General features: G+C 60.1%; 1 protein-coding gene across 7 annotated transcripts in view; it reads left to right on the forward strand.

Moving 5' to 3' along the window:
* The first annotated feature begins 2,545 nt into the window (after positions 1 to 2,545).
* RALGDS (ral guanine nucleotide dissociation stimulator) overlaps positions 2,546 to 22,525 on the forward strand; it is a 28,779-nt gene continuing 8,799 nt past the window's right edge. Inside the window, exons 1-6 of one of the 7 annotated variants that reach the window (XM_035720327.2) lie at positions 2,546 to 2,697; positions 18,558 to 18,668; positions 19,786 to 19,979; positions 20,544 to 20,639; positions 21,098 to 21,291; positions 21,530 to 21,969. In XM_035720327.2, the coding sequence (XP_035576220.2) occupies positions 2,587 to 2,697; positions 18,558 to 18,668; positions 19,786 to 19,979; positions 20,544 to 20,639; positions 21,098 to 21,291; positions 21,530 to 21,969 (1,146 nt within the window). In that variant the 5' untranslated portion in view covers positions 2,546 to 2,586. Of the gene's footprint in view, positions 2,698 to 3,835; positions 4,038 to 9,753; positions 9,952 to 18,557; positions 18,669 to 19,785; positions 19,980 to 20,540; positions 20,640 to 21,097; positions 21,292 to 21,529; positions 21,970 to 22,525 lie in introns of those variants that run through there. The other 6 variants (XM_035720328.2, XM_035720329.2, XM_035720330.2 and 3 more) reach the window with 6 other exon arrangements.

Raw genomic sequence — 22,525 nt, forward strand, 5'->3', positions numbered from 1 at the left:
CCAGCCAAGCCTCTCCTATCTGCTTCCTGGACAGGATGTTGTGCCGGGTAAACAGCTTCGAAAAGAGTCACTACTCTGGCTCTGAGTCACAGCTCCTAGCGACAGCCATGTAGTGTTTATAAACAATGTGCTTTGCACCCACTAGGGCCTGCCCCCAGGAGCCCACAAAGGGTGAGAGGAACCCCCCAGATGTGGAATGCATCAGGCCCACCCAGGAATCCCTCCCCTGCCAAACAGCTTGGGTCTGGGTGGCGGGGAGTAGCAGCATGCCTGCGCATGCATGTATGTTCCGGAGTGGGGTTTTGCTATGTCTGGGCTTGTGTGTGGCTGGCCAGGTGCATTATCCTAGGGCCATCTGGTATAGTCGGCAGGGCCGAGGACTGGGCAGGTCACAAGACCTCGCATCCTGGGACAAGCATCTCAGCGATGGTGTGAAGGTTCCCCGATGCAGAGTCCACACAGAGCTCTGTGCACAATGGGTGCATGAGAAACGTTTGTGGGTGCTTCTGTCTTCAGTGGGCCCAGCCCCAGGAGGTGGCAACGTGGTAGGAGTGCAGGTGGAATGCCCCTAACAGTCCCCAGCCCCCAGAGCCCTGGCTTTCTGTGGCTGGCCTTTCGTCCCAGGCGGTGACAGTGATGCGGTGCACCATGTGGTGACACCAGACTGGCAGGGAACAAAGGCGCCTCTGCTCTCCCCCTCTTGGCTGGGAGGAGGGGTGGACACGCCCCGCCTCCTCAGGGCTCCCGCTTTTCTTGCTGGCAGCTGGTCTCCTGCCGCCTGGGCCTTCCTGGTAAGCCCTGCCCTGGTGGCCTGGCTCCCAAAGAAATAGATCCAGGCTGGGTCCTCAGGCCAGGCTGACCTGTGTTGGAAGGCTGGCCTGGGGGAAGGGCAGGGTAACAGGTGTGACCGGCTGGGGGAATCTCTGGAGAAGAGCACAGAGCCTTGTTTGACACTGGAGAGCTACAGAAAGAGATGTGGTGCTTTGCAAGGAGCCTGGTACCTGGGAAGCGCTCAATAAATGCTTATGGAATCAGAGACATTAATGCACAGATACACCTGCTGGGCTCCCTACACCACCCCACCCATAACGCAGGCTTCCTCCACGGACCTCTTAAAGCTCTCCCGCACCCCCAAATGGACTCACCCAGTTGGAAGTACTTTCCCATCCACTGACCCTTCCCACAGCACTGAGGCCGGGGACCCACCTTGAGATGAGGAGGCCAAGCCTCAGGAAAGGCCCTCCCAGCCCCTCATTTCATCTAATGCCCCTCAAAACTCGCTGGCACACACAGAGGGCAGCCAGACTGCATCAAGCAGTGCCCGAGGTCCCACAGCCAGGAAGCCACAGCCCAGGGCTGAATGGCTGAGGTTGTGAACAGCCTGCGTGCTCCCGGGCTATCTCCCTCCTTGGCGCTCTACTGACCTTGGCCTTAGGGGTGGGGAGTGCCTGCTGTGGAGCAGCGGACCTGACCTGGCGCCTCTGCCAGCCCTCTTGGACCCCCCTTTCCTGGGGGCCAGGGCTGCCTTGCAGCCTTGTAGACAAACATTTCTGAGTTATCCACTGGGACCCAGTTGCAGGGCCCACGCTAGCACTGGACAGGCCTCAGATTGCCATTTGGAGCTTGTTCTTGGACATGGAGCCCAGCAACAGTAGCCACCAACATCCCTTGAGTGTTTATTATGTGCCAGGCACTAGAGCAGGCTTGTGACTGCGGGAATGATCAGACTGAACATCCCTTGGGTGCCAGCCACCAGCCAGGCCCCTCCTGAGCTCTTGCCGAATCCCCAGGCACCCTTGTGCCCGTTTTACAGATGAGGAAACCGAATCAGTAAGTAATGTTAAGCCAGTGGCCCAGGGTCTCAGAGCAGGCTGATTCAGAGCCCAGTCGCCTCTGCTATTTCTCAAAGGTCAGGGTTAATTTAAGTATTACCGTGAGCAGGAGGCCATGGTGGCCGGAGGAGAATCAGTAGGGGCTGCCTGCGTAGAGGCGAGCTTAGGGGGGTGCCAGCCAGCAGGCAACAGGGACAACTTGGGCAGGACAGAAGCTGTTGGAGGGATTTTGGTGCAGAGGAGCCAGGTCTCTGGCTGGAGGCACAAGGGTGGCACGGGGGTCTTGTTCCACTTGGAACCACCCAGCCCCCCACCCCTAGATGCCCACATCCCAGAGATTTCCAATGTGCACCCACAGAGATTCTTTCTTCCATAAAAGAAATGACCTCTGGGGCCCAGTGATCAGAATTCCAGAATTTAGTCAAGAGAGGCAATGAAGTCAGGGCTTGGGAAGAATTCATGTTTGCAAGCCTCCGTCTCTCTCCCACCCACCCCCACATCCATAACAGATCAGGAAACCGAGGCTCTGAGAGAAGAGGAACCTGCAGGTCCCACGGGGAGGCAGGGCTGGGTGGGGACAGGAACCAGGTCTTGGCTCCTGAGTTCGGAGCAGCCCGCTCAGCCGGGTCCCCCGCATCCCACAAAGCCACCGGAAGAGGATGTGAAACTCCGAGAGGTAGAGCAAGTGCTGGTGGGGCTCTGTGTCAGGGTGGCATGCTGGGCCCCAGCCACCCCGCCACAGCTGTGGGACCTGATGTGCCTGCAGGCCAGCTCCAGGACCCCTGTGACGCCCTCTTTGCTCTCAGCCCCCGCAGCCCCCTGGCAGCCAGGCACAGGACGTCCACCCAGCCAGGGTCCCAGCAGGGTAAGGAAGCGACTCGGCCTCTATCTTTGCCCTAGGACCTCTGGGTTTGGGGGTCTGGGCTCTGAACACTGGTGGAAGGAGTATCTGTGGGCTCTGCAGAGCTGCAGACAGATGCAAGCCTGGCTTTTCCCTGTGAGACCTCGGGCAAGTCCCTGCTCCCCTTGGGCCTTGGTTTTTCCATTTGTCAGATGGGTGTATTGGACCCGTCAGTGGTTTGCAGCAAAATGGGCACAAGGTTGTTAGCTTTTCTTAAAGCTGATGTATCCATTTAACGACTCCTAAATGAACGGTATTTCTGATGCTACATCCTCCTAGTTACCTTTGGTGGTGTCTTTTCTGGAGTGATGGTTTTGATGTTTGTTTGTTTGTTTGTTTTTGGTGTTATACTACTCTACTTAGTAGAATAAACAGTTGGCAACCCTCAGTTAGTCCTTGGAGTTTAAAATGAGATCCTGTGCCTGGGTGCCAGGGCAGAGGAGCTCGAGCACACAGTGCTGGGAATGAAGCAGTAGCTGGATTAAGCGTGGGTCACCTGTGCTCCCCCAGTAGCCCCTAGCTGGGCTCACACCTGCCCGGTGGCCCTACTGGCTGAGCCTTGTTTTGATGTCAGTGACTTGTACCCACCACCTTTCTTTTCTTTTATTTCTTTCCTTTGTTAAGATTTTATTTATTTATTTATGAGAGAGACAGAGAGAGAGGCAGAGACACAGGTAGAGGGAGAAGCAGGCTCCATGCAGGGAGCCTGATGTGGGACTCAATCGCAGGACTCCAGGATCACAACCTGAGCCAAAGGCAGACACTCAACCACTGAGCTACCCACGTGCCCCTACCCATCACCTTTCTGACTCTGGGTGATGAGTTCCCTGCAGGCAGGGGGAATGGGGTTGGGGCTTTGGGGTATTGAAAGAGACAACTGGGCCCACCCCAAGAGGAGCCAGTGTGAGCAGGAGCTGCAGGCCTACCTCAGGACAGAGCTCCATCTGCACAGCCTTGGTTGGCCCATGGCCTGGCACAAGCGGGAATTCCTGCCCTGCCCATCATGGGAGCAGGTATGACAGCCATGCGGGTGACACCAGGCCTAGGCACTTGGGTGCTCCACGCCACAGGGCAGACAGGCAGACAGACCGACAGACTGGCAGAGGGTAGGAGCCCAACCCCTGCCTGGCTCCCGTGCCACCATGGCCCGGGAAGCCGGGTCCACTGAGCCCAGGGTGAGGAAGGGCTGGGTATTCTTTGCCTGTGTCTCTGTGGTGACCGCCAGGCGCTGGGCCACCACCCGCCGCACCACCCTCCGAAGCCCCACACCTTGGCTGGCACCTGTGCCAGCGGCAGCCACCGAGGTAAGTTTCCAGGGCAACCGGTGCCTCTGCCAGGAGGCCAGGTGGGTCACAGCCAGGGCCCGCCCGGGCCCGGGAGGTGGTTGCCCTGACCGCCTCCCCTCCCTCAGAACTGGTTGAAGGAGCCTGGCTGGAAGCCACTGGGAATCTCCACCCCCAGTCTGGATATGAGAGGAGGGGGCACAACCAGTGGTGGCCATGTGCACCCACCCAGGCTGGCCTGTCCACCTGCCCCTTACCTGGGCGGCTACTGCCAGGTAGCCAGGTGTTGTCCTAGCAGCTCCTATTCCTATGGCGCTTCTCAAATTTCCAAGGGCTTCTGTGCATTGTTTTATCATCTGCTCTCCTGAGAGCCAGGCGATGGCATGCTTAGTATCACCCCATCCTCCTGGTGGAGAAGTTGAGGCCAGGAAGATGCAGAGCAGGGACCTGAACACAAATCTAGGCCCAGATCTTTTTTTTTTTTTTTTTAAGATTTATTTATTTCATGAGAGACCCAGAGACACAGGCAGAGAGAGAAGCATCCCTAGGCCCCAGCTCTTTTTTTTTTTTTTTTTTTTTTTAAGATTTTATTTATTTATGAGAGAGACAGACAGACAGAGAGCGAAGCAAGCTACAAGCAGGGAGCCTGACATGGGACCCGACCAGGATCACACCCTGGGCTGAAGGCGGTGTTAAACCGCTGAGCCACCTGGGCTGCCCTAGGCCTCAGCTCTTAAGAGAGAGCTTCCCAAACCTATAGGCCTCTTCCTCGGCCACCTGTGCCCGGTGCTGCTTGGACCCGGGCCCTGCGAAGAACGGGACCCCAGCCTCCGACTCTGTTTGCCTCTCCTGCTGCCCTCTCTCCATTGTGCTCTGTGTTTTCAGGCTCTTTTGCATTTCTACCTATTTGTGTCCCCTTCTGCTTCTTTATCCTCCCCTCCCTTCACCTCCAGGCATCACATGGTAGACGGGCAGCCTGGGGTATTGGACAAGGAGCACTCTAGGAGTGGGGGGACCATTGTCAGAGTGGCCCCCGCTCCCCACGGTGTTGGACGGCGTTTATCACTGTGCTCCTCTGGGTGGCCCCCAACACCCTGGGAGTTGGTGTCAGGGGTGGTGAGCGCCCACTTCCAGAGGAGGATAAGGAAGCCCCCAGAGCAAGTTCAAGGCTGATCCAGAACCCTTGGCATGTCAGTCCTGGGCTGTTTCCATGGCTCCCGGCGTTGATGTATTTTGTTCTAGTTGCCCCAGGATGGTAACGCCCTGTGAGATCAGAGATTAGGGGTGATGATGATGTCACATCCCTCCACCCAGGATAGTCTCCTAGAAGTTTGGATGCTTCATTTTCTGCCTCCTGACCAACTCCTAGCACACCCTCCTGCCCCATGGGAAAACCCCTTCCCCCCCAAGGAGGAGGAGGAAGAGAAGGAGGCTCCTGGAGGTTCCCAGGAACTCAGCAACAGAGGAGGTGGGGTTCGGCCTACGCTCCCGGCCCAGGTGTATCACCTCCTGCCAAGGTGTGTGCTCACTCGCCCACAGAAGGCCAGCCCAGGAGCCAGGCAGGCCAGGAATGGTGACGTTGCTATCAGGAAGTGACCCAGGAACCTGGCCAGGCTACACCCTCTTCATGTCCTCCCCGGGCTCTAAATATAGACCACAAAGGACAGACGGGGACCTCCACCTGCCCAGAGAGAGGTGAAAGGTCTTCCACCTACACCTGACCTGAGTCTGGGTAGCCAGCTGCTATTGCTCACCAGGCCATCAGCGCCCTCTGTGGCCTTGGCCAAGCCCAGTTTGAAGGAGGTGATGGGCCAGGCCTGTGGCTGCCTGGACATTGTCTTGAGCCCAGTTCTGGCTCTGAGACCTTCCCAGCAATGCAGCTGGGTCCAAACCCCATTCCCTAGGACCCTATGCAAAGGCAGAGCTGGGTCTTGATTTGAACGATGGCTGAAGCAGCACTTACGAATCCTGAATCACCCCTCATGTGCTGGGCAAGGGGTGGGTGGCAGGTTGGAAGCTCAGGCCAGGTAGAAGATGGGATGGCACGAGGTACCTGGCTGGGCGAGGTGAGAGAGGACCCCGAGATGCAAGCCGGGGTCATACTGAGCAGTTGGCCTTTTGCCCTGAGGGTAGAGGGTAGTGGCACCTTTGAAGGGTCAAGACCCCTCGGGCTGCCATGGTCTGGGGGACCAATGGGTTGGAAGCAGGAAGGAGAAGGGGCCTCCAGAGGTCTGGCCACAGTACCCCCTCCCTTTAACTGGAGGTGGCTGCTCAGGGGCCCTCCAAGTCAGGGAGTGATGGAAGGCCTGGTGGGGTCCATGGCAAGCCCACAAGCACAAGCCCTGCCCAAAGGAGACAGCTGCCGGTCAGCTCCCACCCAGCCTCCTGTTACTCGGGAACACAGACCCCATGTGGCCGGATTGTCTGAAGTTATGGGAGAAGCCACAAATGTGGATTTTTATGTGAAATCACCTGACCTTTTACTGTTGGCTCAAAAATTTAAAAATACTTTGCAAGCCAAACAAAACACACGTGTGGGTTGGATGTGGCCTGCTTCCAGCCCCTGGCTGTCAGTTCTGAGCCTGTCTTGTAAGCTTCCTCTACAGGCAGCATCCTGGCTACAAAACGGTCCTATGGCACAGCACTGTAATGGCTCACAAGAAGCCCTGAGGAAGGGCAGGTGCACTCCCCAGGGAAAGGTTAGGGACCTGGAAGTGCTAGGGAGTGGGGCGAGGTGTGACCAAGATGAGGGATGAAAGGAGGGTTCCCAATCCTAATAACCCATGCTTTCTACAGTGCTTTATGCTGTTTCTCCCAGCAGACCCTCCCAGGGCAGGGGTTATAACCTTGGCCTTCACTCACCCAAGGTCGCTAAGCTGCCTCCAGCCCCCCACATGAGCCCTGTGGCTCGGTTTTGGGACAGCCCGCTGCCATGGCCTCCAAAGTGAAGCCCCCGGCCTCTTTTGTTATAAGGAGGCTAGGAGTGCCCTGCACATGGGGCAGGTCAGATACATGGAAAAGTGGGGCAGCTGGCCAGGCAACCCCTGCCATGACCTGGGGTCCGGAGATCGTTGCTGCTGGGAGCCTCAGGGACATTGACAATGAGGCTCAAACTCTGTCCTCTTCCTTTATTGCATTTATTTTCCCCTGAAACATATTTGTGGAAGAAACCGGGTGGTTTGTCCCATAGATATTCCTACAGTCTGGAGTTTATGGATTGTATCCTCATGGTGTGTTTAGCACACTCCTCCATTCCCCCGTAATTTCCCCAAATCACTGTTACGTGCAAGAAGCCTGGTTGGGTTTATGGTTAGTTTTTGGCCAGAACACTTTGTGGGTGATTTTGTTTGTCTATCAGGTGGCACCTACTACCCTGGTCCCCTCTTTAAGGCTGCCCCTGCCCTTGGTAAGGGATCTGCCCTGCAACTTTGGGGCAGGATTATGAAGGCTGATGTGTGGCAGCTCAGGGGAGAGTCATGGGTGCCAGAGGTGCCCCATGAACCGCCACAGCCCCATCACAGACGGTACGGGGCAGAGTCTCTGCCCTGCCCAATGTGGGGGCACCAGGCACCTGTGTGAGGTACTTTACCTGCGCTGTCGCATTAATTATGCTCCCTTTGCACAGGAGAAAGCCTCCCTGGAGGAGAGGTAATTTGCCTGTGGGAGAAGGGGGTCACCCAGTAAGGAACGGGTGGAGCTGGGCTTCAAACCCAGGCATCTAGGTGGCCAAGCCTGTCCTCTGCTAAACCAACGCTCTAAGGGAACTAAGGTGTGTGGTGGGTGAGTGTGTGTGCAACTGGAGCCATGAGCAGATTTGCCGGGACCCCAGAGGGGAGCCCCAAAGTCGGTGCAACACAGTAGAAGGACCAGTTGAGTAAAGCCTCCACCATCCTGCCCCCTCCGCGCAGATGATGATGTGCAGGTAGTGCCAAGATGGGAGGCAGCCCAGCCAGCTGTGCTGGGGGGCGGGGAGGGGGGCAGAGCTGGAATTCCCTACTCCTCACCTGTCCAACCTACCTGGGCCCCTCAACCCCAGCACCTGGACCTTCAATTTTGAAGAGGTGGGGACATCAGGTGCATTTCTCCGGCCCTCATGAGTCACTTGGCCTGCATGGGCCCCTTTCCATGCTGTAAAATGGGCTTGAGCTTGCTTCCCAGGCCCCTCCCTGGGAGAAAGAGATAAAGAGAGCAGAGCAAAGAGATAAGTGCCGGCAGGCAGGTGCTGGATTCACTCCGAATTCCCCAGAGGTGCTGAGTGTTTGGCCCCAGGAGAAGGAGTGGGAAGAGGAGCTTCTAGCCAGAGGGCAGTGGCCAGTGGCCAGGTCACCCTTTGGTTGCTCTTTGAGATTCTCCTTCTTCTAACTGTGCCTCCCCACCTCACCCTCCCTCAGGGTAGAGCCCCGAAACTTCCTAAACAGCCTCCTAGGGATCTTCACCCCAAACTAAATCTCCTCATCTTGCTTTAAAAAAGAAAAGCAAACCGTATTTATTACATGTGCGTGATTATTAAAATATTGTAGAAAAAATTAGAAAACTCGGAAGAGAAAAAAATGTGTAATACTATTCAGAAATAACCACCATCCCTTTGGCAAAGTAGCCTCCTCTGGTTGAATGCATGTGTGCAACGTCTGCTCTGAAAGAATATTCGACAGCCTGGCTTTCTTCTCAGAGCAGAGCATGCCCTGCACCGTCCGTGGTTCTCCTGAGAAACTGAGGCCCCATGGTGAGATACTGGTTCTGGGGGTGCTGGTAGTGTTGTTAGGGCTGCTAACAGCAATGGCGGGGCTCTATGAGGGCTAAGGCCAGCCAGGCCCCAGCAGTGGGCTAGGTGTGCAGGACTGTCCCGTTCATCTGTGCCTCAATAAGTGAGCTCTCGACCCTGCTGTTAACCTCCAGCCTCCCTCTACCTCACAGACTTCTAGAGAGAGCAGTTGAGGCTCCCTCGCCCTGTAGCCTGGCTCCCCACCTGACTGCTGCCCTGAGATCTTGAGCCCTCAAGCCACCAGTGGCTGCAGCTGACCAGGCCAGTGATGGGTGCTCAGACAGGCAGCTGTCCCCCTTGACCCCTTTCTTGAGTGTCCCTAAGGCCTCACCCCCGGTGACCACTCTTGTGTTGGACCCCCACCACCCCCACCTCCTTTCTGCTCTGCGTCCTCACTGCAGAGCTGTGGGGCTGAAGGGTAACAGTGCAGACAAAGCCAGGGTGGGGCTTGTCCCGCACACCACGCACACACAGGACACTGAGGGCTTGCACAGGCACAGGCGCACGCAGGAAACGGGGCTCAGGTTAAGCAATCTGTAGGAGGCCACAGAGCTGGACTTAACTGGAATTCGTGGGAAGTAGTTCTGACACCAGGGCGGCTCGACCACGTGTCAGCACCCACGCAACGCGGACACTGCACCCACGCAGGGTGCCCAGCCGGCCCCGCGGCCCCGCGGCCCCGCAGCACGCAGAGCACGTGCACTCCCGGGCTCCGCCGGCCGGCCCCGGGGGCGCGCGCGCGCGCACGGACACACGCCCCGGGCATCTGCGGCCCCGCCCCGAGGCCCGCCCCCGCGCCGCTGGCCCCGCCCCAGGCCCCGCCCCCGGCCTGACCTCCGCGGGGCCGGGCCGCGGGCGCAGAGCTCGCGGAGCGCCGAGCCGCGCGGGCCGCCGCCGCCCCCGCCGCGCGCCGGGCCGGCCCCGCGCCCGCGCCCGCGCCGCCCCGGGTCCCGCGGCCCGGCCGGCCCCCCGCGCGCCCGCGAGCCGCCGATGGTGCAGCGCATGTGGGCCGAGGCGGCCGGGCCTGCGGGCGCCGCCGAGCCGCTGTTTCCGGGCTCCCGGCGGAGCCGCAGCGTGTGGGACGCCGTGCGCCTGGAGGTGGGCGGCCCCGACAGCTGCCCCGTGGTGCTGCACAGCTTCACGCAGCTCGACCCCGACCTGCCGCGCCTGGAGGTGGGTGACCGGCCGCGGAGGGGAGTCGCGCTCCTCGCCGAGCCCGGGGGCCGCGTGGGGGGACCTCGCGCCCCTGCCCCCACCTGCCCCGGGCCCGGCCCCGCGATCCCGGGTGGGCCGGCTCCGCGCGCCTACAGCCCAGGCAGACCCGTTCCCGCGGGCGGTCACTGCAGGCGCCTGCGAACTTGGGACAGCCGGGCCGGGCCGGGCCGCAGTTCTCCGCTGCCCAACCGGGGCCTGCACCAGGCGTCAGGCTTCACGGGGCGGGCGGCGAGCTCGTGGTTAGGGGGGCAGACGCCTCCTGGGCAGCTGGGGCCAGAGGGGCCTCCCAGACAGTACCTCCGCGGGGCAGGCGTGGATCCGGTACTGGGGCTGCCTGCAGAAGGGCGGTGGAGGGCAGACAGGTATCCAACCTGTGCGGCTAGGTGTCCCCGCAGGGAGATCGGGAGAAGGGCCTCCCCGGCCCACCAGTGACTCAGTTTCTGCCTCATTAGAAAATATGCCGACACCCTGAATTCACCTGAATTCATTGGAAGGCTTCAGAAAAAGGAGGGTGTGCCTGTCAGGAATAGGGGTGGGGACAATGAGGTGAGGGCTGGGGCTCTTGTTTCTGGTGTGCTCTGGCAGAGGGGCCCAGTGGGTCACGGGGTCACAGGGGGTTGGGGGGGTGCCTTCCCCCCGCCCACCTGACTGTGCACCTGACTTCAGCAGAGGTGATGGAATCCCTGGGTGGGCCCCCTCGCCACGTCCTGCCTGGGCATGGGACCTGGACAGATGCCTTCTCTGGGTCCAGGGCCCCAGGGCACATCTAGGCCAAGCCAGAACCTTAAGGTGAAGTTTGAGCCACCTTCGGGTTAGGCCCACCCGCCCCATGTCCCCTCCTTTCCATCACTTTAGGTCACAGCAGCCTTGTATCGCTCAAGAGTTTCAGCCTGGATCTCCGGCCCCTGTGTGTCCCCACTGCCTAGACAGGGCCTAGATGCGCATTTGCCAAAGCCTGTCTCCATGCCCTGCATGGGAGGGAGGGCGGTGGGGGGGTGGGGGTGGAGATGAGGGGTGGGGGTAGCTCTTGGTGGGGGAACTGTGGGCCTGGGAGGGAAACTCCCCCTGAGCTTGGCTGGCAGTGGGTCCAGGCGAGCTCTCCAACCCTCATCCACCCACAGCTCCAGTCTTTGGCGGCTGGAGCGACCCCCAGGGAGGATGGGGGTGGGAGGCCTGACACCAGCCCAGTACTCATCTGACTTTCATTATGTCTGGCAGCGGCTTGGGCTTTGTGTGCTGGGAGGGTCTGGCCTTCGTGCTCACAGGGGCCGGGCAGGTTCCTGGCCTGGGTGGGGCAGGCCTTTGCTTCGTCTCTTCCTCCCTCTCAGTCCATCTGCATCCCAGAGGAAAGGAGCCCTACCCCAGCCCTGGGGTCTGCCTTCCCCGCACCTCCCCCTCCCCTCCACCCCTCCCTCTTCCCAGCTCCCTCCCTCTCCCGGCCTCAGCACTGAGATCCAGGCCACAGCCGCTGCTGTTTAGAAATCAAAGGGAAGCTTCTGGCTGGGGGCAGGAAAACCAGGGTCCTGGCAGGAGAGGAGGCCACTGCCGGAAACCAAACACAATGACCATTTACCATGGGCTGAAGGGAGGGGGGCTGGGGAAGTCCCTGTCCCTCCTGCCAACACCCCCCCCCCCATCCTGGAGCTGATTTCCTGGTCTCTGTAGCATGCCAGAGCTCAAGCGGCCCAGCTCGTGGTCCTTGTCCTGTCTGGAAACCACCAGACAGTTTCTGGCTGCCCCTCGCCCCCGTGCCCATTTCCCCACCACGCCTCGACCCAGTCCTTCCCTCTCTGAGCTGCCAGATGTCCTTGCACATCTGGGCGTCCGCTCATCACCTTGATCCAAGTCACTGCAGACCCAGCTTGGCCTGAGGGGTTCTGTGCTTTTCTGGAATTCACCTAGCCTGTGCCCTTGTCTCTGAGCAGCCCACTGCCTTGGCCAGGCTGGAGGAGGTCCCCGTTGGGAGCATCTCCTCGTTACAGGCACCGCCCCTCACTCCAGCTGGCTTTGACCAGCCCTGCAGAGTACAGTAGATGGGAGGTCAGAGAAGTGAAGTGTCTCTGATCTTAATGTACGCAGAGCTAAGGTGCCCCCAGGATTTGAATGTGGGCTGTTCTTTATTGGGTACCTACTGTATGCAAAAGCCCACTGCAGGGATCAGAGAAGGATAGGGCAACGCTACGAGGCAGTTTTAAATGCATGGAGGAGGACAGGGGAACAGAACCAGGCCTGGGCAGCCCAGAAGCCCCCGGTCAAGTGAAGGGTAGGGAGGCCAAAGTCCTCAGGGTCAGAGGACACTGGGGAGAGCTTCTAGAAAGGAGCAAGCCCACCGCTGGACCGCAGAGGTTTAGAAACATAGCAGATGTGAGCCAGTGCTTTGTGGGAGGCCCTGTGCTGAGTAATTTGTGTGCAGTCTTGTCTCTTTGCTGGCGGGACTACAGATTGCCCATTTCACAGATGAATCCCCTGAGGCTAGATTGCACAAACTCACCCAGCTAGTAAGTGGCAGACACAGGACTCAGACCCCCCCAGACCCCCCCCACCGTGTGAGACCTCAAGGCCTGATCACAGTCTGGATGGAATGGAATGAGGGCTTCTCTGTTCTTTGGGTAGAAATGAATGGGAGAGTCCCATCGTGTGCCCCTCCCCACCCCGCCTCCTTCTTGGTCATCTGGTGTCTCCACACTTTGTATAGCTCTTCAGTTTAACCTTCAGGGCTCATTTGCCTTTGACACTGGAGGCCCTGGAGGCTAGCCTTGTGAGGGGTCTTTATCTATCTGCATACTGTAATCAGTGAGGAGGCCACTGCAGGCCTCAGGGCCTGTGGAGTTCTGGGGGCAGCTGACTACCACCTGCTGGGCTCCCACAGACCCTGGGGGTCCCCTCTTGCTTTACTCCCCAGGGGTCCCGGGAGAAGAGGAAGGGGAGGCAGGCTGGCTCCTACTGGGCCCTCCTTCCTTCTAGGTAGGAGACATTTAAGCATGCCAGCTGTCTCCCAGGAGCAGCAGGGGTGGTAGGACACAGGCTTGGGTGCCTGCTCCCAGGCAGGGCTCAGTTCCATCCTCAACCTGGAAGCTGGGCCTGTGTTTCCAGGCCCTGTCTTCACTGCTGGGAGGAGGAGTTGGACTAATTACGCACGGGCCCTGGGCAGCCTCTGACAAGCCAGTGGGGGTGCTCTCAGGACACCGTGCCCAGGAGTCAGGACTGGCTCCCAAGGGCTGCTAGCCAGCCGCCCAGATGGCTCCTAGGGCATGACACCGTGCGGTGGCCACTCTGTCCTGGGCTCAGGCTTCTAGCCTCCAGGGCTCAGAGACGCAGTGTTCCTGGACACGCAGCCCTAGTGAAGCGACTCTGGCGGCCTGCAGCTGGGAGGGAGCACATGACAGCTAGAGGATTGCTTGGTGAGCAGGGCAGGGGCACACGGCTCAAGGGCCTGCATTTGGGGAGCTCTCAGGTGTGGGTGTTGCCTCTGCACTCCAGGGACCATCAGATGCTCAGAGGGCACTGTGCATTCGGAACCAGGGGGCGGGGTTGTGCACACTGGTTGGGCCAAGAGCTGGGGCTCTGAGGGCAGAGAGCTGCAGGGATAGGCCAGCTTGGCCCCTTGCAGCGTTAGACACCTTTCTCCCACTCCTGAGCCTCAGTTTCCTCATCTGTAAAATGGGCCTGATACCAGTTCTTCCCCAGGGTTCAGGTGAGGCCTGAGTGAGAGCAGCAGCCTGACAGGCAGTCCCCATAGTGTCTGGCACAGTGTCAGAGCCAGGCAGGTGGCGGCTGTCATGATTATGTTGTCTGACCAGGTACCAGGGCAGTGCCCGTGCCCTGGGCTTTGGGGTTTTGCTGCCCTGCTGCCCCGCACCATTGGTGTGGTGCTTCCCAGGCCTGGGTCCTATGGCTGACCTCTAGGCCCACAGGAAGAACCCCAGCAAACCACCCACCATGCCCAACCAGGGGTGTCACCTGAGGAAGGCCTTCTCAGCCCTGGACTCTGCTCTGAGGTCGTGAATGTGGCAGCCACAGAAGAGCAAGACAGCAGGCAGGCCTAGACGGGAGATTCATAGGTGGGAGATTCATAGGCCGTGGTTAAAATCACTGCCTTGGCTGCCACTCCCTGGCTCCTGACCTGAGTGAGCTCCCCACCCAGCTCTTCCCTCATCAAGTCAGGTGTTGGAGGATTAAATGTGAGAAGTGTGTAAAAAGCCTGGTACCCAGGAAGTGCCCATAGACATGGGACACTGTGGTTGGTGGTAGACGCTTGTGGTTGTGGCTCTTGGGGCTGGACCTTCAGCTGGCCCTGCCCGGCACCCCCTTGGGACTGGACCACCCTCCTCAGCTGTCACCAGCTACACTCCTTCAAAGGCTTGATCTGTGGTGGCCTGACAGCCAGGAGCCCACCCTGGATGGACAAGGGAACAGGTGGTGGGCAGGGCCAGCGTGGAGGTCCCATCACACCTCCCCACCTGAGAAATCCATCCTTCTTCCTCTTAACATGGTAATGAGTAACTGGGCTCCGGCTGGTGGAGAGGGTTTGTGGGGACAGCTTCTTTGGGGGCTCACCAAGGCTTGTCCCTAAACTCTAGTTTCTGGGGTCACCACGCTCCCTGGTTGCCCTGGCAACCAGGAACCTGCAGGTCCCTAGCCACGGCTGCCCCTGTGGGCTGCAATATGCGGGGGTCCCGAGTACAGCCCACCTCCATCTGGGGCTGACCTGGGGTCCCCACTGGGTCCTGTCTGTGTCCACAGGCCACAGGGCTTTTTCTTCTCTTCTACTTGTTGGAGCTTAGGGGCTGAGAGATGAACCAGAACTTGGACTCGAAAAATCCTGGATTCTCTCCTCGGCCCAGACCCTCTGCCTTGCTCTCTCCATTCTGCACCCGCGTGCAGGATGCCACATTTAAACTGTCCCCAGAGCCCGGGAGGGCTGATCAGGCCTTCTAATCCATCTCCCTTCGTGGCTCCTGCATTTGAGCAAAACACCAGAAAGTCTGAAAGCTGCAAGGCTGGCTCGGGCAGTTTTAGAACTCCCGCCCTCTCTGTACGGACTGGCCTTCCTGGAATCTCCCACAGGGGCCCTCAGGGGCCCCCACTCCCCATCCCACCAGGTGTCCGTCAGCAGCTCCTGGGGGCTGTGGTCAGCAGGTGGTGCCCAACACCTTTTGTTCTGGCTTCCTGGGTGCCCTCATGTGCTAGGTGCTGAGCTGGGCGTTCTGTGTGCCTTCTCTGGACCCCCACTGTTGGCCTGTAGAGAGCTGCTGCTCTTCCCATCTCACAGGTGAGCTCCCTGAGGCCAGGGGCAGAGAGGCTGGCAAAGCTGGAAGTCAGAGCTCTTCATGAGAGACAGAGTCCTGGGGTCTGGTAGGCCCTGGGAGGCCTCATGTGCCCAGGGCTGCAGGGTGCTGACCAGTATCCAAGGTGGCCTCTGGGCCGTGGCTCAGCAGGATACAGTAAGGACCCCATCTCATGCATGTGGAAGCCCTATGATCGGAGCCACCCCCGCCCTGCCCGAGTGGAAGCGGGTCTCCACATGTGGCCCGAAGAGGAGACAGGAGGACATGCTGGTACAAGATCCAGCGCTTCCTCTCCGTGTGCCTTGGCCCTGGACCAGGTCTCCTTAGGAGGAGCCAGTCCGCAGGGGAGGCACCTGTGGGTCCGGAGGCCCCTTATGGCCCCTCATTATAGGCACCCAAGGAGAGCAAAGGGGCGATCAGTGTGAAGGTGCCATCTCCATGTGCACAAGCACGAGCCACCTTCCGGGAGAGATGGCAGGCCTGGGGAAAAGCTAGCAGGTCCCCTCAGATTTATCCCAAAATAGGAGGTGGGATGGGCCCTGGCGACCCCATTATTCTCCATCGAGGGAACAGGGCCTGGCCTGCAGTCATCTGGGGACAGGCATCCTGCTGGCCTGTCACCCTGAGAAGGCTGATCAGGTGACACTGGGGCTGCTTCTCCTCCTTGTCCCTGAGGCTCTGGGCTGCACTCAGAGGGACAGCAGAATATGGGGCACCAAGGTACCCATTTTGCTGGCTTCTGCTTACCAGGGCCTGGGGACACCACTCTACCCTCACTCCCCTTGACTCAAGCTGTGGAAGGCCAGGCTGCGTGTGAGGCACAGCTGTCAGCTGGGTGCCAGGGCCCTGGGGACCTGGCATCCCTGTGGCATTCTATTCCCCTAGAAGCCTGCAGGGGCCTTCCCTCAGGACATCTGCTGTTTGGTAGGCCACTCCCATCGTCCCCCAGGAGCCCCAGGCCCTGCTGCTGGGCCTGGGTACACTCTGCCCAGAGGGTGGCCTGGAGGGTCCTGAGGGGCAGATGCCAGGCCGATGGCTGCTTCCCTGCTCTGTCCCTGGATGGAGGTAGGAGCAGGAAACAAATGCCCCACTCTGCCACTTGCTGCCTGGGCCCAGGAGCAGTTTGCTTTAGAGCCTGCTCCTGTGTCATCTCTCAGGAGGTGGTTTAAGTGCCGCCCGCCCGCAGCATTGCTCTGAGGCTCTGCTTTTGTTCCTCTGGCAGCAGCGGTGTGAAGGAGCCAGAGTAGCTCCCCATCTGTGTGACAGGGCAGTGAGTCCCGGGTCCCAGCCAGTGTGGCTCCTGGCATCCCGCCCCGCCTCCCACCCCCCTTCCAAGGCCGCAGAAGGGGGCCCCTGGGAGGTGGGGGAGGGGCTCAAGGACCATGTGATGCGCAGGCCAGCTGCCCTGCCAGTGAGGCCCATGGCTCACTGCAGGCCCCACCCCACCCCCGCTATCTGGATCTGCCAGGGCACAGCAGCCACCTGCCCGCAGCCCCCGCCATGGCTGGCCTGGCCCAGGGGCCTTGATGGAGCCCCACTAAGGAGCCAGGTGCCATGTGGAGGTCAAGTCCAGGGCCCTCTGGCAGGGCCGTTCCTGCGTGGGGAAGCCTCCAGCCCCCTGCCAGCAACCCGGGTGTTCCTCCCAGCTGGACCACATATGGCTAAGAAAACCCTGGAGGAAGGGCAGGCCCTTCCAGCCGAGCCTCTCGGCCTCTGCTGGAAGTGGCCACGGACCCCTGAGGACATGCCAGGGTGCTGGGGCCCCCGCCCAGCAGGAGGACAGCTGGTCTCTGAGGCCTGTCTCCTCTGTGGGCTCTTCCAGATGGAGGAGGGAACGTGAGCATACGTCTCAGCTTTTCTGCTTCAGGAGGGGTTTCCTCTCCTCGCTGGAGGGGTTGGACCTCCACAAGCCTGGGTTATTTAAGGGGTGTGGGTGTGGGTGGTGCTGCTCAGGGGGACCTCTGCCTGTGGGTTCCCTGCTAACTTCCCAGAAACAGGCTGGCTCTCCTTTTCCGGAGAGAATGTGATGGCAGAGGCTTCCCCGTTGGTCCAGTGCCCAGTGTGGGAGGGCAGCCACAGGTCAAAGGAAGTGGCCCTGCAGAGGGCAGCTGGCCTCGCGCGGCCCACACGGGTGGGCAGGAGGTGAGGCCCAGACACCCCTTGCTGGCCGCAGCGGTGCAGTAGGGGCCCTGCTAAGGCCCAGGGCTCCAGGGAAGGATGTGGGTGGGCTGAGTCAGCACTTTTTCCCCAGTCTTCTGTAAGCTCCACGCCTGCCTTGGGTTAGGGCAGTGAGCCGCGGTCCCAACCACTGGTGCAGACCCTGCAATCGATGGCCCTGTGCCAGCTGGCACCTCCCAGCTCTTTCCTAAACTCAGAGGCCCCTCTCCCCACGGCAGGCTCACCCTTCCTGGGACAGAGACCTATGGGCAAGGGGGCTGCAGAGCCCAGGGCCACATGGCTCAGTGGCCTCAGCCAGCCAGGGCCTGATGGTCACAGCCCCCGGGCCAGCCTGCCTGGCGGGAGGAGTCACTGCCTCATAAAACAAGGGCCTTTCCTTGCTGCTATGGGCCCAGGGAGCAGCCAGATGATCCCCCCTTCCTGTCCCAGCCAAAGCCCCGTGATTTCGGGTCCTGTGAAACCCCAGTCATCTGCCCAGATGCCTGCACTGTCACTTTATCACCCTGTCCCCGTGCACGTGATGACACACAGGGAACCGGGAACTCCTCTGTTGCCCAAGAAGGCACAAGGGCATGAATGAGCAGAAAGGGAAGGAAGTGGCCTCGGATGTGGCTGTTGGGGATACCCAGCATCTGCTCCAGACCCATGATGCTGACTCCAGGGCTGCGCCGGGAGGAGCTGCCCCCACCTATGGGTCAGCTGGGGTGGGGGCGGGATGGGCCAAGGAGGGAAGAGGAGGGCCACATGGAGGTGCCATGTCAGGGCCTGGGGTCCTGGCTTTGCCGTTTAGCCACAGTGGCATGACATAGGCCCTTCTCTCAGCCTCCATGTGCTCATCTGAAATGACTGAAAACCAATACCCATCTTGGGGGTGGGGGGGTGACCCCACCTGGGTGTGAGCAGGTTGCTGGGGGCTTCGGGAGCCTGAGGGGCTCATCTTGTTCACAGCTAGCTTGTGAGGGGGTGAGACAGGGAGTGCTTGCCCCAACGTGACTCCCGCCAGGGGGCCTGTGTGGACGGGGCACCTCAGCTGGGAAGGGAGGCCCCAGGGGGCAGCCCCTGATGCCCCTGCCCGGCGGCCGGGCACTATCTTTGCAGAGCTGCACACAGGAGATCGGCGAGGAGCTGGTCAACGGGGTCATCTACTCCATCTCCCTGCGGAAAGTGCAGGCACACCACAGCGCCAACAAGGGCCAGCGCTGGCTGGGGGTGAGTGCGCCCGGGCACGCCCCGGCTTCCAGGCTCTGGCTGCTGTGCTGGGCTCCCTCCCAGGGCCTTCTCCACTGAGGGCCCCTCATCCCGCTCCCAAAGGAACCTGCCCCTCCCCACGGTCCAGCCCTGGGCTTGGCCAGGAGCAAAGTCACTCTGCACCGGGGCGCCTGGTCGGCTCAGTTGGTTAAGTGTCCAACTCTTGATATTGGCTCAGATGGTGATTTCAGGGTTGTGAGATCAAGCCCAGTGTCTGCCCTGCGCTGGGTGTGGAGCCTGCTTACGATTCTCCCTCTCCTTCTGCCTCTCCCCACTGTTTGCTCCCTCCCTCCCCCTCTCTCTCTCAAAAAAAAAAAAAAAGAAAGAAAAAAGGTCAGTCTGCACATATTTGTATGAACATCAAAAAAAGACACTTTTCTACTGTTTCCCCTTCACATTGGGCCCCAGGTGATTTTGGATTTTGCCTCAGTCTGATCCTGCCCTCCGCTGTCTCAGGTAGTAGCTAGCAGTCAGCGCCTGCCTCCCTGCACACCTGCAAGCCTTCCACGTCACCACACTTAAAAGGGCTAGTTTTACTCCCAAGGGGCCGAGGCTCAGGCTCCTATATAATTTACTGCTTCCTGGAGCACAGCCATGTGACCCCTCCAGGTCAGGGGCAGGGCCTGACTCCACTAGCTGCGGAACATTCCAGAAGGGAGGCGAGTTGTCACAGCGATTCGGCCTTTCAGTGCTGAGGGCCTTGACTTGATTCCTTGCTGCAGCCATTCCCCGGTGCTGCACTGAGCATCCCGTGTATCTTCCCAGAAGACTCCGTTTCCTCGTCTCTAGAATGGGCATGTTTTTCCAGGACTCATGGGGGCAGTGCTTTTCCACTGAGGTGCTGTCATTCAGTCCAGCCCACAGACTGACCTGGAACGGTCGTGTTTGTGTTTTTTGTGATTCCCCATCTCAAATTCCACTTCCAAAGCTGAGCTTGTTTTCCTGCTGGGGGCACACACGTCTCCTCTTTGGCCACACACGGGGCACCTGGGGCTTTGTCTGAGCGCTGGTCTGCCACCCTCCTGGCAGTCCCTGGTGCCACCACTGACCATACACCCCTCCTTTGTCCCCGCTCCAGTGTGAGAACGAGTCGGCCCTGCACCTGTATGAGACCTGCAAGGTGCGAACGGTGAAGGCAGGCACGCTGGAGAAGCTGGTGGAACACTTGGTACCTGCCTTCCAGGGCAGCGACCTCTCCTACGTCACTATCTTCCTGTGCACCTACCGAGCCTTCACCACCACCCAGCAGGTCCTGGACCTTCTGTTCAAAAGGTGAGCAGGGCCTCTGTGCCCCACAGCACCTCCCCACTCAACACTTGGCTGTGTCTTTGGTTTGGCACTTGCCGTCTCTGAGCCTCGGGTGTCTTGTGTGGACCCTGTGTGCCATGAGGCCTGAGCCCCCACACAGAGGGTTCTGGTCTGACCTTTGGGACAAGTCCCCCACAGTGCTGACCCTATGGCCAGCCCATGGAGAGGGGGGTCCTGGGGCTGAGGTGGGTCCTCTCCGCCCGGAGAAGCTCTCTGCCTCAGGCCCTGGATCCTGTGTCGGGGCAAAGCCGCTGTCCTCACAGTCTGGCTGTGAGAAGGTCACAGATTCCATCCGGGGCCCCATCCTGGGTGTCGCCAGAGCAGGGAGTCCTGGGGGCTGGCAGGGGGCCCCAGACCCACTCAGCCACCTGGAAGCTGCTGGGTGGGCTTCATTCAGTTGCCAAATGGACATGAAGCCCCTTCAGGACATTGTGCATGATTCAGTGTCCACGGCAGACACAACTCCCTGGGCTCCGGGCTCCCGCTCTAGTCGGGGGAGTCAGCTGGTAACCCTAGACATCATAGCAGGTACGGTAGATGTGACGCCCTCACGGCCTCCTCTAGATACGGATGCATTCTCCCTTATTCTGATGAAGACGGTGGACCCCAGGACCAGTTAAAAAAGTGAGTGGACTTTGGGTCTGATGGGAGGGCCCCCTGTCTCCCAGGTGGAGGACATGCGGGGCTTTGGGGTGGCAGGGGTGCTGGGCCGAGCCTGGCCCCCCATATCCTGTGATTCCTGCTGCAGGGCAGAGGTGTGGGGGCCTCTCCTGCAGGAGCACAGGAGTCAGAGAGCGCCCCCAGTCCACCCTCCTGGCATCTCCAGTGCAGAGGGGGGACTCAGACAAGGGGAGGGGGGTCTGCTCCCCTGAGGCAGGCAGGGGCGCTCACACCATGCATGGAGGGCTCCCCGCTGTGGGGACATCCAGCCCCGCCTGCTGCCCAGACCTGCCCCTACCTGGGTGGCCTTGGGGGTGGCTGGGGTGGGCCCGGGGTCGGGCTGGACCATCCCCAGGGGCTCAGGGGTCTGTGTGGGAGGAAGGGCCAGGCTCCTGAGCTGCTGTCTGCCCTCCTGCCTCTAGTGCCATCTCCTCCATTCTGGGCACCTGGCTGGACCAGTATTCGGAAGACTTTTGTCAGCCCCCAGACTTTCCCTGCCTTAAGCAGCTGGTGGCCTATGTGCAGCTCAACATGCCCGGCTCCGACCTGGAGCGCCGTGCCCACCTTCTTTTGGCCCAGTTGGAGCATTCAGAACTCACTGAAGCCGAGCCTGAGGGTGAGAAGCTGGGCAGGGTGTCTGTGGGTGTCTGAGCATGGGTGGGTGCTGGACCCCACAGGGAGGAGCCCCCAGAGGCTGGGGTGGGGCCAGGATCCAAGACCGGGCTCAGAGCACCCAGCTGGGGGACGGCATTGCGGGGACACCTCTGTAGGGGTCTTGACTGTGGCTCCCCTGGGAGGCTCAGAGACATGTTCTGTTTCTGCAAAGACACATGGAGACTTCTCTCCTCCTGTAGCTCTGTCGCCAGCTCCAATGCCAGTTCTAAAAACAGCTCCAGAACTAGAGCCAGCTTTAGCACCACCTCTCGTGCCCGCTCCAGAGCTACAGTCAGCTCCAGCACCAGCTCCAGCACCAGCCCCAGCCCCAGCTCTAGAGCTACAGTCATCTCCAGCACCAGCTCCAGAGCTAGAACCAGCACCAGCTCCAGAGCTAGAACCAGCTCCAGCTCTAGAGCTAGAACCAGCTCTAGCACCAGCTCCAGAGCTAGAACCAGCTCTAGCACCAGCTCCAGAGCTAGAGCCAGCTCTGTCACAAACTCTAGAGCTAGAGGCAGCTCCCGCACCCGAGCCTCCCTGGCCTTCGCCTGTGGCTGCAGAAAATGGCCTGAATGAGAAGCCTCATGTCTTGACGTTCCCTCCCGACCTGGTGGCGGAGCAGTTTACACTGATGGATGCGGTGAGCTCCTTTCCTGGGCAGGGCAGGCAGGGCACCTTCCCCTGGCATCCGGTCCATTCCCTGCCATTCCCTGGTCCAGAACTGATGTCGGGGTCCATGTCCCAGTTCCACCAGGATTCAGCGTGTGGTCTCTGGACTGTGGACATATAGATGGGACTCTCCCCAGCCCAACCCTCCACACAGGGACTGCGGATTACAGGAGGCAAGACAGTTGAAGGCTGGGTGGGGAGAGGAGTGGAGCTCACTGAGGTGCATCCAGCTCCACGGGTCGCCCTCCTATCTCCCTGAGACCTCACCATCCTCAGCACTTATGAGGCACCTGCTGTGTACTAGCTTATGGCAGACAGCGGAGCCCATAGGCGTAGCAGCCACAGCGAGTGCGCATCTGGGTGGGGGTGCAGGAGGGGGGCAGACCTGAGACCTGACAGGGAGTGGCAGGTGCCACCCAGTATGCGCAGCTATGAGTGAGCCACCTCTGTGCTTGCAGTTAGTGAGGATGAGCTGCCAAAAATGCCAAAGCCTCTTTCCTCCAGCGAGTCATCCTGGGTCACTCATG

The sequence above is a fragment of the Canis lupus genome, chromosome 9 (genome assembly GCF_003254725.2).
Source record: "Canis lupus dingo isolate Sandy chromosome 9, ASM325472v2, whole genome shotgun sequence".
Taxonomy (NCBI): Eukaryota; Metazoa; Chordata; class Mammalia; order Carnivora; family Canidae; genus Canis; species Canis lupus.